General features: G+C 42.4%; 1 protein-coding gene across 3 annotated transcripts in view; it reads left to right on the plus strand.

Annotated features, from left to right (window-relative positions):
- The window catches only part of HSD3B7 (hydroxy-delta-5-steroid dehydrogenase, 3 beta- and steroid delta-isomerase 7), a 35,091-nt gene that overhangs the window by 11,487 nt on the left and 3,912 nt on the right, over positions 1-19,692 (plus strand). For all 3 annotated transcript variants that reach the window (XR_012678145.1, XM_075178877.1, XM_075178876.1), the window contains exons 3-6: positions 11,589-11,744; positions 18,499-18,607; positions 18,691-18,790; positions 19,024-19,186. Coding sequence is in view for 2 of the 3 variants with exons in the window: in XM_075178877.1 (XP_075034978.1) it covers positions 11,589-11,744; positions 18,499-18,607; positions 18,691-18,790; positions 19,024-19,186 (528 nt within the window). In the remaining variant the exon portion in view is untranslated. The remainder of the gene's footprint in view (positions 1-11,588; positions 11,745-18,498; positions 18,608-18,690; positions 18,791-19,023; positions 19,187-19,692) is intronic.

A 19,692-nucleotide genomic window follows, 5' to 3' on the forward strand; every position in this document is an offset into this window, starting at 1 on the left:
AGATCAATCAAAATCTGGAAATGCACAAGAGCAGGAGATGAAGAAAGGAAACTTAAAGACCTGACAAAATAATATTCTAAACACAAGAAAGAAAAAATTGTAACTGGCGTTATTCCCAGATAAAGTCAGAAAAGAGCTAGGAAGCGCCAGGACCTGGGTAACCGCCTGCGGGCCCTGATAATCCCATCATTTATCTGCATGTCATTGTACACCAGCATGTTAATAACTATAAAACCAAGAGAATAAGAATAGATGGCAAAACGGGGATATTACTAGAAAATAGGGACAGTTCGATACTATGAAGATGTATCCTGTTGTCATGCAGACAGTGCTGCTATTACCACACAGTCCGGCTCTATCATAGCGCATCTGGTAACTTTACAATGTTATGCCGCTGTCATTCTGCCTTGTGTCTACTAAATCTATATCTGCAGAGGAGAAATTATGGAATTGCAGCTTTAGATCATAAACGTAACCAGACAGCGGCGTTGTGCCAAGGAAACAAGTGAAAGTGAATTAATCTGGTGGGCAGAGGTTCAAGAAGTGTGTAAAGCGGTGACGAAAAGTCCTTATCAGCCGGTGTGGTCTGTGAGGAGGATCTGCTGCTGGCAGGGATCCCTGACACACAATCTAACGTACAGTAGTCGTACTATCTGTGCCGAGCTCCTTCAGATGCTGCTGTGCTGCGTCCTTCTCAACCATCAATTCCATAAGTGTCTAGTTTAAAATGCAGCAAGAAGGCCGATAGTCAGAGAGCTGTATAGAGCTACGTACGAGGCCCTGTGGTGCAGTATAGAGCTACGTACGAGGCCCTGTGGTGCGGTATAGAGCTACGTACGGGGACCCGGTGTGTGTCATAAAGCTACACAAGAAGCCCTGGGGTGCGGTATAGAGCTATGCAAGAGCCCCTGGGGAGCGGTATAGAGCTACGTACGAGGACCCGGTGTGTAACATAGAGCTACGCAAGAGGCCCTGTGGTGCGGTATAGAGCTACGTACGAGGACCCGGTGTGTGACATAGAGCTACGCAAGAGGCCCTGGGGAGCGGTATAGAGCTACGCAAGAGGCCCCAAGGTGCGGCATAGAGCTACACAAGAGGCCCTGGGGAGCGGTATAGAGCTACACAAGAGGCCCTGGGGAGCGGTATAGAGCTACACAAGAGGCCCTAGGGCGCGGTATAGAGCTACACAAGAGGCCCCAAGGTGCGGCATAGAGCTACGCAAGAGCCCCTGGGGAGCGGTATAGAGCTATGCAAGAGCCCCTGGGGAGCGGTATAGAGCTATGCAAGAGGCCCTGGGGAGCGGTATAGAGCTATGCAAGAGGCCCTGGGGAGCGGTATAGAGCTACACAAGAGGCCCTGGGGAGCGGTATAGAGCTACGCAAGAGGCCCCAAAGTGCGGCATAGAGCTACGCAAGAGGCCCTGGGGTGTGGTATAGAGCTACGCAAGAGGCCCCGGGGTGCTGTATAGAGCTATGCAAGAGGCTCTGGTGAGTGACATAGAGGTATGTTAGAGGCCCCGGGGTGCTGTATAGAGCTACACAAGTGGCCCCGGGTAGCGGTACAGAAATACAAGGCTGCCAAGATTAATTTTGGGCACCATTGAACCAATTTCTTGATTAGGACAGAGATTGTATGCCTTCGAAAGCGTGCGTCACCACATCAAGGTGTGGGTGTGGCCACACTGCGGCATCTCTAGAGGGCATCGCCAGCACGTCAGTAGTGCTGGTCCCCCCTCTACTCCCCTACAATTAAAACCCTGCATTGCCAAGTGCACCTTTGGCAGGTGATTTGGAAAGCCAAGGAATGAGTGAACACAGAGCTCAAAGTATATAATAAATACATTATATTATAACATCCTGCCACCTCATGGCCTCCTCCCCCAGCCACCTCACGCCTTCAAAAACCATTTTACGCCCCCCCCCCACGTAAAGCCCCATAGTCAGGGAGCGGTTTCTTCTTGAGTTAACCTGGGCTTTGTTAAAACAAGCACCTTACATCAAGTAAAACATCATCATCATCATTTATATAGCGCCACTAATTCCACAGCAAAACTCACTCATATCAGTCCCTGCCCCAAAGGAGCTTTCAGTCTAAATTCCATAACACACACACACACACACACACACACACACTAGGGTCAATTTGATAGCAGCCAATTAACCTACCAGTATGTTTTTGGATTGTGGGAGGAAATCAGAGCACCTGGAGGAAACCCACGCAAACATGGGAAGAACATACAAACTCCTCACATGGTCAGGGATGGAACTCATGACCCCAGTGCTGTGAGGCACAAGTGCTAACCACTGAGCCAACGTGCTGCTCAAATAGCTGCAGCCCAATTTAATTTAGGAAACAATCACTGCCAAACTGAACCGGATGGAGTGAAGCTCATTGACGTATATACTATTTATACCTTGTATGCAGTATTTCCTCTGAGGTCTTTTACTGTTATATTTATGGCTTCCACGTAACCTGTTTTTTTCCAGGGAAATCGTGATAACTGGGAATTGTTTCCCACCGATTTTGGTGATGTTAACTAAATTTGTGACCATTAGCTATATACAATTTCTAGTCAAGTGTGTGCAGCACTTTCCTGTCCTGAAACTTCTGCTATCGACTCCAAATCATCTGGCCAACATCAGATTATAGCAGAGCAGTGCAGGAAACTATGTTCAAAGTCAATGGCGTCTGGTTTATACCGCTGAGAAGGGCGTCAGCATTAGTCAGGATCTACCCCCCTCCCACCCTCCCACTCCTGGAAAATGACTGTACCCTCACGGGCAGGGCCAGGGCTAACATGTCGGACACCCCCCTGCAAAAAGTAAATTTGCACCCTCCTCTTTTATTAATTACTTGTTCATCCAATAATGCTTTTTATTTTAATACAAATTATATATTATTCACTTTAATAAAGAGAGTAATACAAATAAATACATTAAATAGCAAACATGAATTGCTATATGAATAATATAAATGAAGAATAATTATGCTTTGTAATAAGATTTTAAGTTAGTTAAGCTGTGCCCCCTCTTTCATCACACTGTGCCCTCTCCTCCTCCGTCACACTGTGCCCTCTCCTCCTCCGTCACCACTGTGTCCTCTCCTCCTCCATCACCACTGTGTCCTCTCCTCCTCCATCACCACTGTGCCCTCTCCTCCTCCATCACCACTGTGTCCTCTCCTCCTCCATCACCACTGTGTCCTCTCCTCCTCCATCACCACTGTGCCCTCTCCTCCATCACCACTGTGCCCTCTCCTCCTCCGTCACACTGTGCCCTCTCCTCCTCCATCACCACTGTGTCCTCTCCTCCTCCATCACACTGTGCCCTCTCCTCCTCCATCACCACAGTGTCCTCTCCTCCTCCATCACCACAGTGTCCTCTCCTCCTCCATCACCACTGTGCCCTTTCCTCCTCCGTCACACTGTGCCCTCTCCTCCATCACCACTGTGCCCTCTCCTCCTCCGTCACACTGTGCCCTCTCCTCCTCCATCACCACTGTGTCCTCTCCTCCTCCATCACACTGTGCCCTCTCCTCCTCCATCACCACAGTGTCCTCTCCTCCTCCATCATACTGTGCCCTCTCCTCCATCACCACTGTGCCCTCTCCTCCTCCATCACCACTGTGTCCTCTCCTCCTCCATCACCACAGTGTCCTCTCCTCCTCCATCACCACTGTGCCCTCTCCTCCTCCATCACACTGTGCCCTCTCCTCCATCACCACTGTGCCCTCTCCTCCTCCATCACCACTGTGTCCTCTCCTCCTCCATCACTTTGTGCCCTCTCCTCCTCCATCACCACTGTGTCCTCTTGTCCTCCATCACCACTGTGCTCTCTCCTCCTCCATCACCACTGTGCCCTCTCCTCCATCACCACTGTGCCCTCTCCTCCTCCATCACCACTGTGTCCTCTCCTCCTCCATCACTTTGTGCCCTCTCCTCCATCACCACTGTGCCCTCTCCTCCTCCATCACCACTGTGTCCTCTCCTCCTCCATCACTTTGTGCCCTCTCCTCCTCCATCACCACTGTGCCCTCTCCTCCTCCATCACTACTGTGTCCTCTCCTCCTCCATTACCACAGTGTCCTCTCCTCCTCTATCACCACTGCGCCCTCTCCTCCTCCATCACCACTGTGCCCTCTCCTCCTCCATCACCACTGTACCCTCTCCTCCTCCATCTCCACTGTGCCCTCTCCTCCTCCATCTCCACTGTGCCCTCTCCACCATCACCACTGTGCCCTCTCCTCCTCCATCACCACTGTACCCTCTCCTCCTCCATCTCCACTGTGCCCTCTCCTCCTCCATCTCCACTGTGCCCTCTCCACCATCACCACTGTGCCCTCGCCATTACTTACTTACCTTTCTATGACCTTCTTTCCTTCTCTTCTTCTGTCTTCTTCTCTTCGGTCTTTTTTTCTTCTTTTTCTTTTCTGTCGGTGTGCTGGCTCCTCTCTCCTCCGCTCCTCACTGAGTGTCAGGACGTGATGATGTCACGCCCAACAATCTGTGTGAACGGAGTAGTTTGGAGAAGGAAGGCACCGTGCCACATACATATTTTCTTTCTCAGTCTCCTCTCTCCTCCTCCCCCCCCCGCCTTGTTTACCGCGTTCTGCCGGCCCTGTTCACGGGAGATAAGTGTCATATTAATTCTACTAGACAGTATATATGGCTAATGACTTCTGATAGGATTGTTGTTTTTATATTAGGGAACTTATAGGGGCTCATTCACATCTGGACACATTTGTGTGCGCACTAACCATAGCGTAGAGATGCTAATCATTACCCTATTTGTAAGCAATATAATAACATATATAATAACATAATGAAGTTTCATATACAAGAGAATAGTACCTGGACTGTTATTAATGAATTAAAAATTTGCATTTTCAATATAAAATATCATGAAATATAAACTACTCCACATCTGTTGTTTCTCCACTATTAAAATCAAGTGGGAGTCTTCTTCCCCGCAGCTTGGAAATGTCACTTAATGGTGCGGAGAGACGGCCGGGGCTTGATATAACAAAGCCATGTCTCTAATCAATAAATCGGTGGGAGGGGTCAATGTGCAATCACCCAATCATAAGCTGCTAGCTAGTGCCGCTGATTGCCATCATCATCAATATGTATCATACTGGGCTAGTATCGCCAAATAGTCATTTTGTTCTTGCTTCACTGCTGTTTCTTTGCTCTATCCCATGTCCCAAAAGATGGGACAAGAGGGAACACATATCAAGGTGCCAGTGATCTCAGGGGGGGCTATTGACTAAAGTAGACTACACCAGTTTGCTTTATCACCCTAAAACACATTGCGTATTGTGATATACAGTTTTCCAAACTCATCTCTCAAGGTGTGGTGTGTAAAACATGATCAGGGGGCCCATATGTCTTACGAGTGGGCTCATGGGCAGTATTATTGTCACTGGCATCTCCCCTACATGTGACAGATTTGCAGGATTAGGAGAGCTATGAGAATATCATCTCAGGAAGGACGTACGCCCTGAAGGACATCAAACACAGATCTGATTACATAACACAGACCTTAAATAAATTCCTACCAAGCCGATTATGAACACGTACTCTGGAACTGTAAACAAAGGTAGGAAAACAAAGGAGGGGGGAAGAGGTTGTTAGGAAATTGCAGATTTCCTCTGGGAAAAAAATTATCTAAATAAAAAATATTTATTACATTTACCAGAAAAAAAACACCCTAATAATAAATAAAGATTGAACACATTGATGCTGCATTTGCAAGCTGAAGTGACTGAAGAGCAGGTGAAGAATGGACTTTAATGGGATATTCCACACAGAGAATAAAGTCCTTAAATGTGCTTAATAGTGGAAAAAAAACTTCTTTCCTCAATAGTCCCCTTATTCCACATTTCCTGCTACGTTGTTCATCAGGATTTTGTGGGGAATCCTGCACTCCTTATTGGCCGCTGTCACCAGCCAATAAGAAGCCAGGAGAGTATGCGTAACATTCCACAGCCACCTTAAGTGGTGAACATGTCCATTCGTTCATGGCTAAGAAAGGGGGTGAATGGGAGCACCAATCAGAAGCAGCAACGTGCTTGATTATGGCTTCTCATTGATCCTCCCCCACACACATCCCCTTTCCATCCACAATGTTAGGCTAGGTACACACTGAAGAATTTTCCGTCCGGCGTGTTATCTCAAACGATTGTACCTACGACTGAAGGTCCGATCAGTCTGATGATTCATCCATACACACTGACACCATTTACCTTCAGATCTGTGCTCTTCATCTGGTCCTTCATCTGGTCCTCTAGTCTTCAGAGAACGACAGCACAATATTCATTCATTCATTATTGTCACATTGTCACACTGATTAAAACCGCCTTGTTATAGCTATCCACATGTCCTAATTAGAGATATTCACTGGCCCCCGTGTTCTGGTTTTGGTTTGGGATCTGGATTAACTTTGTGTTTTGGTTTTTGTTTTGGCAAAACCAATTTTTTTCTAAAATCCCTGTTTTTTTTTTGCTAAAATCGCATATTTTTGCTGTTTTTCCCCCCTACATTATTATTGACCTCAATAAAACTAATTTCAAGTCATTTGCAGTCAATTTTGGCCACCTCACAGGTCACAATATTATTTTTCGGACTATTTAAAACAAAGACTGCAGCGACCTGGCTGGATGGTAAGCGACAGAGCCGGACATACACACTGCATGATCGGTCGGTGATTGGTCAGAAAATATTAAACAGTATGGCCAACCAAATGAGCCGACAAGCGACACTTTGGAACGACTTTGGACCATTGTGTCACTATACGCACCAACCCAACTTCCGACCGGTCGTATCTTTGGACAGAAACGCTCCAGTGTATACGTAGCCCTAGACACCTTCGGCTGAGACACTATCCACAGAGTCCCGGATAAAAGGCTGCCCAGAGCAGCTCTTGGGAGGGGGCGGAGATAATAAGCAGCAGGTGGAAGTGCAGAAAGTGCAGTTAAAGTTACAGTTTACCAATCAAGGGGTCTGGACATAGTAATGAGCTAGGAGAATAGAGGCCAGTGAGATGCTAGCATCACAGGCATTTGTGTCCATGTACGGCAGTATGTAACCATTGGGAAACTTTCTGCAATGACACCTTCTGCGGCTAATGTTTTATTATTGTATTCATAAACCCGACATGCTACATCCTGTGACGTTTCCACACCAGTCTTCAATGTAGTAGCGCAATACAACCCTGTATTTATGTCATCTCGATGCTTCCTCTTTTATGTCAGAAGGAAACATAAACCAGGTACTGTAGCTAATCCTGCAAATACTGACAGGAACGGAAAGTACCATTTTTGGTCTGTAAATGTGGATATGAGCAATGAATGAGCATCCTGTTATTATTACGGCAATATGCAGCACCTAATCTTCAGATTGTATATAAATCCCAAATCAGTGGATTTCCTGCTTGAAATAAATGGCATCTTAAGGCTTTAATAAAAGACTGCTGGATCAAGCCTTTCAGTTAGTCAGTGCCCGTGTCACCTGCACGCACAACCAATATACAGGGGTCTATCTATCACTGCTATTTATCAATAAAAGGTCGACACTGGCAGTCAGCGGACCCCTCTTCGCTGGCCAGTTGGGGGATCACAGTCTTCAGATCTACTGTACATCTGTGATGTGCCTAAGCACGTCTAAACATTGTACATGTGCATGCCATACATACAGTGTATCGAAAATGAAATGTGACATTAAACCATAGTTGCCAACTCTCCCAGGATGTCCGGGAGACTCTCGGGAGAGCAGAGTAACCTCCCTGAGGCCAATTGCGTCATTTTTGCCCCGCCCCCGCAAAAAACGTAATTCGCGCCGCGGGGCCAAAATGACGCGATTGGCCTCGTCCCGCCCCCTCCCGCCCTCCAAAATGGCGTGATTCACCGAGAATCGCGTCAAATTTGACGCGATTCTCGGTGAGATTGGAATGCGGGAGAAATGCCAGCTTGCCCGGGAGCCCGGGAGACTGACCCGAATTTTGGGAGTCTCCCAGACTTTCCGGGAGAGTTGGCATGTATGACACAGACACACATAGAAACAGACACATACACACACATACACACACAGACACACACACACAGACACACACAGACACACATAGAAACAGACACACAGACACACACACAGACACAGATACAAACAGACACACATACACACACACAGACACACACAGACACTCGCAGACACACACACATACAAAAACACACACAGACACATATACACACACACAGACACACACACACACACATAGAAACAGACACACACAGACACAGATACAAACAGACACACACACACAGACACTCGCAGACACACACACACACATACACACAAAAACACACACAGACACATATACACACACAGACACACACACATGCATGCACACACACACACAGACATACATACATACACACACATATACAACACACACAGACATAGACACACAGACATACATACATACATACATACACACACATATAGAACACACACACATACACAACACACACAGACATAGACACACACACAGACATACATACATACACACACATATACAACACACACACATACACAACACACACAGACATAGACACGCACACACAGACATTTGCACCCCTTGAATTGTAACATGGTTTATTTTCTTTGCACCCAATAAGCCTAAAGGGTCTATTTTTAATACACAAGTACCTACGTATGTTTTTCCATCTCCTTCCCCATGTTAAATACACTTAGATACACTTGTGTTGAAGGGAAATGACTTTATAGCTGGTGTTAGGTGGGAGCTTTGAATTAGCTTTTTCTGTCCCTTCTATGCTGGCACATTGAGGGTTTTCTAACCTCTGCAATATTTTAATAATAAATTGTGGTTTTTCATCTCTGCGCTAAGCGGCAAAGAATCACTGTTATCACCGCATGTTCTTAAATAGCCCCTTTGTGTGGTGAACGTTACAATGGTCTAAAAAAATGATTTTTCTTATGACATTTTTCCACTAGTGCAAAATGCTACAAAGTTTTCTTCACTGTTGTGCAATCATTTACTTAGATATGAAGGAACTTTGTTTTCCCTGTGTACTTGGGACTTCAGACAAAGAAATTAGCTCCTGTGTGGACAAACCTACATTGCTGGGAGGGGGGAATTCCCAGAACTCTGCATGCTACATACTTAGGCTAAATGCACTCTATATGTGCTGGTTTGGGGGTTAGAAGATACTGCTCTGCTTTACAACAAACACATTCACAAATTACATGGGAACTTGTTGGATATTCCACCTAGTATTATTTTATGAGACCGCACCAAATTCCACAGCTCTATACAGTGGACAGATAGAAATGAACATACATTGACTACCACACAGGCTTACAATTCAGGAACATATCTTAAGACAACTGTTAGGAATTCAATTGGCCGCGAAGTTTCTCACTGACGTTCAAGAGACACTTCACAATGGAGATTTCATAGAAATCTCTGGTAATTTCTCTTCACACCCCGTGGAGACGCGAGGAAAAACGAGCAGAGATTTCTACCATAATTGCCAGCAAAGTGCGAGGTGCAATGTTCCTGAACCACATCGCCGACAATTGGATTCCGCCCATGGAGTCAGAGCCTTGCTTACAAGAGCTTTCAATCTAATATGGCAGCAGTTACAGCCTTCCAAATTGGGGAAGGCTCATAAGCACCAAAATGTTTAAATATAATTACATTTGAATGTGTGTGTATATATATATATATATATATATATATATATATATATATATATATAAATAAAATTTTCCTGTGGCGTTAAGCCACTAAGTACTCCTCATTATTCTGCATGAGTGTACATGGTAAGACCACACTAGAATCCCTCAGCACAGCTGCTAATTCATAAGCTCCAATCTTGTGGAAATTGGAACCACCCACAAAATGGCTGCCTCAATTGTGGATCCGTGACAGGTACGCTTCTCGTTACCTACTTCAGTCACAAATCAGACATGTCTATATTCTCCTTTTGTAAAAACCCAAAGCAGACTCACTTTTCCATACCTACCAACATCCCCACTAGGCATATCTAGATGGTAGCTGATCGCCCTAGCAAAGCCGGCAAAAGTTAGGCTTCCCCAAACTTATCCCTTCCCCGAAATACACCGCTGCATTGCCACGTTCACCCGCGGAAGGTATGCAGAGCATCCACTCACAGAGGCATAAGTCCTTGCCATCAGGAGGGTGGTACAGTCCCCTCAAATTGGGACCATCACACCTAAGTCGGGACAGTGGGGAGGTATGTTTTTCTATACTGTATTGATATACTGTAGTATACTATACTAAGAGGTCAGTTATCTAATCGTGAGCTAATACTCATAATTACATATTCTTTGTATAACGTTGCATAATATATAAATAAATGATAATAAATTAGTGTAATGTAGGAACATGCTGTAATAGCTGACAAAGTTCCAATTGGGCAATTCAGCCAATCAGATGTAAAGTGAGACGGACGGGATATCATCCAACAATCACCCACAGCTTAATTACGTATTGTTCTTAGATGTCATATTTTAGTGTACTGTAATTTGAAGCACTTCATATTTGAAAGCACTTTACACTACGTACATATTTCACATTCCTGCTGTCTACCGCGAATCATTTTAAAATGCTGGAGGGAAGATTTCCTCAGCCTATGTAAACTCTGGCACTCGAGAGGTTTTGTAATATTATTCATTGTACCCTTTTGGCCTTAACTTGTAGTCTTTCATTAACTTGTTTTTGTCTATTTCACGTGTCTTTTGAACGTTTAAACTTTTGAACTTCCAATTTTATATTGGCTGCTTCGTGGCGGAGGAGAGGTTAGACTGCTAAGTCTGTTAAAAATCAACTCAATATTGCAGGAGATTCCAGGGACCCACAAGACAGTTCTGTATTTTGTCACTGTGAATCTTTATATCCCAGGTGTTTCAGCAGTCTGAACGAGAGGCTTGTGGGATCGAATTCCTGTAACTGCCATGCCGCGTTTAGTGCCCATGGCCGTGCCTAGACATTCTAGACAGATAGTGAAGTGTATCCACCGGTCATCGTTATTAGATCTATAAGCTTTTTTTACACTTACAGAAGATGATGGATATTGTAAAAATTATTCCCATCATTTACTGTCCTACAGACAAACTTGACAGACATGGGCGTGGTTAGGGCAGACCTGGGCCTAGTTAAAACAGACCTATTTATGTGGATCACATGAGTGCCAAATTTAGATCCTGATTTCTCTTTTCAACATATTGTCTCAATTTCAAACATTTCTGAAAATTTCTCATCACAAATTTGGCAAACGTCATCTGTCTATGGTAATCAAAACAACATTGTGATCTAGATAAGGGTAGTATCATGTTAAATCTAATCCACATGAATCGAAATAAGTTTAACAACAGTTGGAAATTTAGCAATTAACAATTTTATAATTTTTGGTGGAACTTCTCTTGCAGAAATGTTTACACCACAACTAGTAATTAAACCTTTTATATCTTATTTACAAATGGCATTTGTGAGACTTATTTTCTGTCTGCCTTACCACACTGAATATTTTCCATGTCTGCTCTTCCTTAGACAAAGTAAACGTCCGACTGATCCGTGGAGATATATCCTTGTTGGACGATGTCCGAAAAGCCTTATGTGGGTGCCACCTGGTCATACACACAGCAAGCCTTGTGGATGTCTGGGGCAGGGTACCTGCTGCCAAAGTCACCCAAGTCAACGTCACAGGTATGAAATAATACAGAACGAGAGAAGAAATAATAAAGGTTAACAGATTACAATATTCATTAGTGCATTAATTGAGACTTTATTTTTTAAATCCAAAGTGAAGCACATGCACAAGTGAGTACTCAAACCCTCTGCTGTAGCAGGAGAAGTGGAAGCTAAGGATTTATTCGATAATTTGCAGATTTATATATGGACCCGTTCACAGACTGCCCTCTAGTGGTAGCTTTTGAAGCTACACCCAAGAAGAACGTATATAAAAGGTCATTTAAGGTTGAGGAAATTTGCAGCTGTGTAATATTTTGCTGCTTTTGACGGAAATGAGCATATTGGTTTCCTTGCTGAATACGGACTAGCCACAATAATGGCCCTGATTCTGCTCCCAGTTACAAATATATGTCACGAGGTGAGATTATTTAATTAAATTCTAGTGAAGAAAGGACACATTTTGGGAGGTGTTTCTGGATTTGTGGGCGCCGGGGATGCAAAATATTGTTTATCGCACATGTATTTTATACATTCTACATGCACAAGTGGGAATTAAGGCGCACATTGGTGGGGAGGTATTTTCAGCTACTGGAATAATTCTGCTGGCACAGGTTGAAATGTCCGCTCTAGGATGGTTGGATTATGTGTGGGTGAACAAGTAGCATCTTTGCTTATATAAAAAAATGGGAAGTGTGCCAAATCTGTTCAGGAAAATGATGCTACTCTGGTAGAATGCGTGATAGGGGCGACCGCACAGAGCACAACGCTGAAAGGGGCGCAGTTTATGAATCGTTTAGATTCATTTGGTTAAAATTGAGGACTAGGGGGGCAGCATTTTTGTTTCTGCTCCCCTTGGTGCTAAAATTATAAATTGTGGGTACGACTCCAACGGCCTTTATTACTGACCGTAAGATAAAGATCTTGGAAAAACAATTTCTTAGTTGATAGCTGAAGTAGATGGAACTTTTGTTAAACGAGAACAAAATTGCTAATGGAAACACTCCTAAGAAGCCTTTGTTTTATTTACTAGCTCTTTTATATATAAAAATTAAACCAGTGAAATTGTTTTCCAGGATAGGAATTGTTTAAACCTTTCCAAAGAAAAAAAAAGCTCTCAGTTTGGCATTGACTCAAGGTCTGCTTCATAAATATTATTATTCAGGCGTCTATTCTGTTCTTGAAGAATTGTCTTATTTTTCCTAGGTAATATACTTGGAAGTTTATGTAACACTTCTTGGCTTAGTGATACAGAGTTTTCAGCAGCAACGGAACCTTTCTTGATTTCTGCACTATTTGTGCTACATAAATTGAAGCATACTGTGCCAATTTTTAGTTCTAAAAACCTCAGACCCATGAGAATTTAATTTAAATGCTGCTTGGACGGTCTGCCAGGTTTTGGAGTTTCCGAAAGCCCATTATTGTGTCTCAGTCACCCATCCAAGATGGATTTTCTAATACTCTAAGTCCTTTAGCGAAGAGGTGGCCCCATAACGTACAGCCTAATACAATTTTTAGTTTAATTTATTAATGAGCAGCAAAGTCCCTAGTAGAGCGCTCTTGCAAAAGCAGCCCAAGAAGTGTAACTAGGATGTCACCCTCACATCACATGGACATATTGAATACAAAATAACACTTCCCATAGGCGCTCATGCCAAAATCACTTAATTATAGAATATTCATGTGTGAATATCTCCCCATAATAGCAGTTATGTGAAAAACTTATAAATAGGGTGGACAATCACAGATGCAAATAGCACAATAAATAGTCAATCAGAGACATAGGAATAATAGTTGTCAACCATTAAGTCCATAAGTCCATACACAATGTCCCACACTGATTACTTGAGATAATAAATTCATATGGGACATCCAAGGTCAATCCTTATGAAGGTTGAATTTCTTCCTATACGACATCCTCTTCATAAAGATCTCTTCAAAGGATATTAGCACACCATATATAATAGAGAAAAATTCAAATTCTCATAGTGTATTATCCTTAGGATTTTTATTTAAAAAATAACAATATAAAAACATAAATACAAGAATCCTGGATTGGTATAAATGGCTGCTTACCAGAGCAAGCTGAAGATCAATGCACATAGCAAGATCTTTGATCTGGAACAAGGCCTTGGTCTTCTACACAAAGCAGTGGCAATAATAGCCAGATATAACAAGCCCACTCTGACGCGTTTTGACCCTACCACGGGTCTTTTTCAAGGTGTATGTTATTTTTTAAATAAAAATCCTAAGGATAATACACTGAGGATTTTATTTTAACTTTTCTATTAATTCATTTTGCATATGATCAATAACATGTCTGCACAGCAAGGGAAACTTTCTGGGTGTTTTGATTGTTTTTTTTGTTGGATAAGGGATTAGCACCTAATTATGTGAAAAACCAGGAGGTGGAGGGTATTTGCACAGAAATGATAATGACAGAGTTTAAAGGTAGTGATTCATCCCAATACATAGTAATGAATGAACACTCTGTTCCAGCATGTTTATGCTCTACATTCAGTAGTTCCGAGACACCGATCATTGCTATGTGCTGGTGTTTTAGGGGTCAAAGGACGACACGTATGACATTATCCAGCTGGGTGTCTCTACACCATGATGTGTCCCTTAGGATGGTTACTCCTGATTTCTATGTATGTATTTTTCCAGAGTGAGGCGCTCGGTTAGGATGAATCACTGGTGAGTCACTGACTGGGAGATGTTTTTGGGACCATACGGCTGTCATAGTAACATAGTAACATAGTAACATAGTTGATGAGGTTGAAAAAAAGACACCAGTCCATCAAGTTCAACCTATTTTGGATCTCCTGCGATCCTGCACTTGTAATTGAAATTGATCCAGAGTAAGCAACCGCCAATCTGTTTCAATTGTGAAAATCCCCCCAGACTCAATATTGCAGTTCTATTTTTACCCTATATCCACTACAACACTTTTCCGCTAAACTTTGTCTAACCCTTTCTTAAACATATCTATTGAATCTGCCATCACAACCTTCCCTGGCAGTGAATTCCATATCTTGACTGCCCTTACTGTAAAGAACCCCTTCCTTTGCTGGTTGTGAAATTTCCTCTCCTCTAACCTTAGGGGATGACCACGTGTCCTGTGTATGGTCCTTGGGGTAAAAAGTTCCCATGAAAGTTCTCTGTATTGACCCCTAATGTATTTGTACATAGTAATCATATCTCCCCTTAGACGCCTCTTTTCTAAAGTAAACATGCCTAAACTGGCTAACGTTTCCTCATAACTTAATGACTCCATACCCAATTTTGTCGCCCTTCTCTGAACCCTTTTTAGTTCCAAATCATCTTTTTTATAGAGTGGTGCCCAGAACTGTACTGCATATTCAAGATGAGGTCTTACCAATGATTTATACAGTGGCAAAATTACACTGTCTTCCCTTGCATCTATGCCCCTTTTTATGCATGCCAATACTTTGTTTTCCCTTGCAGCTGCTGCTTGACATTGAGCACTATTGCTAAGTCTATTGTCTACGAGCACTCCCAAATCCTTTTCCATTATAGATTCTCCTAAATTAATTCCATTTAATTTGTAGATTGCGTTGTTTTTGCTCCCTGAATCCATAACCTTACATTTATCTGTGTTAAACCTCATATTCCATTTGGCCGCCCAATCCTCCAGTTTATTTAAGTCCCTCTGTAGAGAAGCTACATCTTGCTCTAATTTTATTACCTTACAGAGTTTAGTGTCATCTGCAAAAATAGAAACTTTACTCTCTAAACCATCACCAAGGTCATTAATAAATATATTAAAAAGGAATGGCCCCAGCACGGAACCTTGAGGTACTCCACTTAAGACTTTTGACCAATTAGAAAATGTTCCATTTATCACAACTCTCTGTTCCCTATTCTCTAACCAGTTTTCGATCCAAGTACAAATGTTGATTCCTAGACCCAGTTCCCTTATTTTGTAAACCAACCTCTTGTGTGGCACTGTATCAAAAGGGCTTTGCAGAATCTAAGTAGACCACATCTACTGTGCTGCCCTGGTCTAAGTTCCCACTAACTTCCTCGTAGAAACTAATTAGATTAGTTTGACATGACCTATCCCTCACAAATCCATGTTGATTTGCACTAATAATTTTATTGCGTACCAAGTAATCCTGAATAATGTCCCTTAAAATACTTTCCAGTAGTTTCCCCATTATTGATGTCAGGCTTACAGGTCAATAAGTCCCTAGTTGTGATCTCGTCCCCTTTTTAAACAACGGCACCACATCTGCTATTCGCCAATCCCTTGGTACTGAGCCTGATGAAATTGAATCTATGAAAATTAGGAATAGCGGTCTAGCTATTTCCGAGTTTAACTCCATAAGGACCCTTGGGTGTATGCCATCTGGACCTGGAGCTTTATTTATCTTAATATTCTTCAGTCGCCTTTGGACTTCTTCCTCTGACAACCAAGTATTAATTAATGGCATGGTTTCATTTCCACTTTTATGTATTACTCCTACCATTTGTTCCTCTCTGGTAAATACTGAAGAAAAGAACGTGTTTAATACCTCTGCTTTTTCCTTAGTATCATTTATCAATTCACCCATCTCACTTCTTATAGGTCCTATATTATCTTTTTTAATCCTTTTGCCATTTATATACTTAAAAAACTTTTTGGGGTTTGTCTTACTTTCTTTTGCAACGTGCCTTTCATTTTCTAATTTAGCAAATCTAATTTCCTTTTTGCATGTTTTATTACATTCCTTGTACCTACGGAAGGACTTCTCTGACCCTTCAGACTTAAAGAATTTAAATGCACACTTCTTCCTTTGCATTTCCTCCCTTACCTTTTTATTTAGCCACATTGGTTTAGACTTAATTATTTTACATGTATTTCCCATAGGAATGAACTTATACGTGTGTGAGTGTTTGTATGTGGAACGTTATGCTGGTTACGCTCATTATGATACTGGAGCTGATATTGTATAGTCGCTTCAAAATTAACCCAATACTCGATAGCAGAATCAATAGGATCGTTATCAGGCATGCTGGTATTTAAACATATTGGTAGGTTAAATGGCTGCAGATAAAATTAACCACAATCTGCGTGTGTGGCAGGGAATTTAGACTGTAAGCTCCAATGGAGCAGGGACTGATACAAATGACATATAGTCTATGTGCAGCACTGTGTGATTGGTGGCTTTATATAAATAAATTATAATGATGATTTATAAGTGCTTAAATATATATAATATGTAAATAATGATTATTACTGTTCAAGATAGAAATGTTAACAGAGAATGCTGTGCAAAGACTTGGCCTATGAGGTCTTTTTATTTACCACAAAGAAGGTTTGGTCTAATGGATTTGTAGTGTGGCTAAAGATCATTGGGGGGGGGGGTGAAATTGGTAAATCAGGGGACATAACCAGTTTCTATCTATTTTCTAGCATGTCTGGAGGTATTTGCGTGGGTGTGTTCTGACAGTATAAAAGACGTACTCTCCCATTCCTCCTGTATGACTGTGTATACAACTCAAATGTCACTCTAGTGCCAGATTCTCTCAGACAAGTTCTTCAAGCACATTAACACAGTCATTGCTGCATTTAGACTGCTCCCATTAGTCCTTTCTCCTAATTGCCCATTGCTGTGTCTAGATATCAGTGTTTGTCTTTTTTATATATATAATTCTCCATATGTTGTCACCGAGTAACTACTTGTGATGTTACTGCTAGTGTGAGTGCAACTGGAATGTAACCAGCATGTCAACACGATCTTCCATAGCGTAACCCTATGGGGTTACCATGATATCACCCTATTTTTACTCATCTCTTTTTACTGATATTTCAACAGTGACTCCCTGGGCGCTTGAAACAGAGGGTACAGTAATGATAGCAAAAAACAGATTTATTAAGGGCAGTGAAACAAATAACAGCCCTACAGTGTATTTACACTGACACAGTAGTATAAAACCAGCACATAAATATTTTATGTACCATCCAAAAGGCTAGCAATATCCGTGTCAATCCCAAATAGATCAACATGGACCATGAGTAACACGAGTCTTTGATAGGGCTAATAATAGTCCACTTTCATGCCAAAGAAACGATTGCAGCCAATACTGTGCCAAAAACGGAAAGTGCACAAATATCCTTATAGTCTGTCAGCCGACAGTAGGTTCCAGCGGAGAAAACTTAAAACGGACCTTGTAATAGGGGACTTACCCATGGTCATATAGGGCCAATAATGTCCTCTCAGGTCCTTACTTGTTACCGGGAATGACCGATAACTGAGTTCCCAATGTGCTGGAGAGCGATGTGGCAACCCAGAAGTTGCTGACAATCTTGTGGTCGGCGAAGTTGCGCATGCGCATGCGTGACCGGGTCCGTTTGCTATCCACAGCAGTGGTGAAAGTCAGTTTGTGTAGCCCTAAACGGGCGAGAGTAGGTCGACCCAACGCGTTTCGCACTATGCTTCTTCAGGGATCTTTTTACTGATGCCTCCAATCTCCAAAGACATTGACCGTATGTGAGACGTTTGTGGTCCTCCTCCCCACATTATACCATATCCATACCCCAACCCCGGCCCTTTTTCTACCCTCTTCTTCTTAGTTCTTCTTTCCCCATATATGTATCTTCTTGTTTTTATTCTTTTGTACTTTTTTGATTGATATACTTGAAAATGGAAAGCCTTGTAATCCATGCATTATATTGTTACCTTGCTAGATCTTTAGCTATATGCTTTCAATAAACAAAGTATAGACACCATTGTGTAACCCGACCATTCTCTCTATGTGTCCGCAGGGACGGAGAACGTGTTGAAAGTATGTGCGGAGGAAGGAATTCAGTACCTAGTTTACACCAGCAGTATGGAAGTTGTAGGTCCAAACATACATGGAGACCCATTCTACAGGTAGGTTATATGACGGCTCTTATACGTAAAGCCTGGCGCCCATCTTTGTAATGGATATTCACCTATTTCTCTGCATGTTCCAGGGGAAATGAAGACACAGAATATACCGTATACCACAATCAGCCGTATCCACTGAGCAAATCCAAAGCCGAGAAAATTGTGCTGCAAGCCAATGGGAGAAAGGTAAGTTAGCGATGGACCTGTAGGTGTTAGTAGATCACTGCACACTAAGTAGGGTAACTATCTCCCACATGTCAGTCCTGATTTTTGTGGTGTGAACAGATAAGGTTAGGTCAGATTATATTTGTCTTCTTCAGCATATTGTTGTGTGATTGTAGTGATTAGCTGATTACATACTGGCAGAATAATTACATGATAACAGCACAACGTGGTCACTGGTTAATATCTGTACGCAGATTAAGGACGGGAAGACCCTGTATACCTGTGCGCTGCGCCCCACTGGGATATACGGTGAGGGGCATCAGCTCATGAAGCAGTTTTATCGCCAGGGGCTGAGGACAGGACGCCGGTTATTCAGAGCGATCTCTCCATCCACAGAACATGGCAGAGTGTATGTCGGTAAGAAAACAATACTGGTCATATACAATTGTATGTTGAGGGTATGTGCGTAGGATAATACTGTTTATATACAATTGTATGTTGAGTGTATGTGCGTAGGATAATACTGTTTATGTACAATTGTATGTTGAGTGTATGTGCGTAGGATAATACTGTTTATATACAATTGTATGTTGACTGTATGTGCGTAGGATAATAATGTTTATGTACAATTGTATGTTGAGTGCATGTGCGTAGGATAATACTGTTTATGTACAATTGTATGTTGAGTGTATGTGCGTAGGATAATACTGTTTATGTACAATTGTATGTTGAGTGTATGTGCGTAGGATAATACTGTTTATGTACAATTGTATGTTGAGTGTATGTGCGTAGGATAATAATGTTTATGTACAATTGTATGTTGAGTGCATGTGCGTAGGATAATACTGTTTATGTACAATTGTATGTTGAGTGTATGTGCGTAGGATAATACTGTTTATGTACAATTGTATGTTGAGTGTATG

This window comes from Mixophyes fleayi, chromosome 7 (assembly GCF_038048845.1).
Source record: "Mixophyes fleayi isolate aMixFle1 chromosome 7, aMixFle1.hap1, whole genome shotgun sequence".
NCBI lineage: Eukaryota > Metazoa > Chordata > Amphibia > Anura > Limnodynastidae > Mixophyes > Mixophyes fleayi.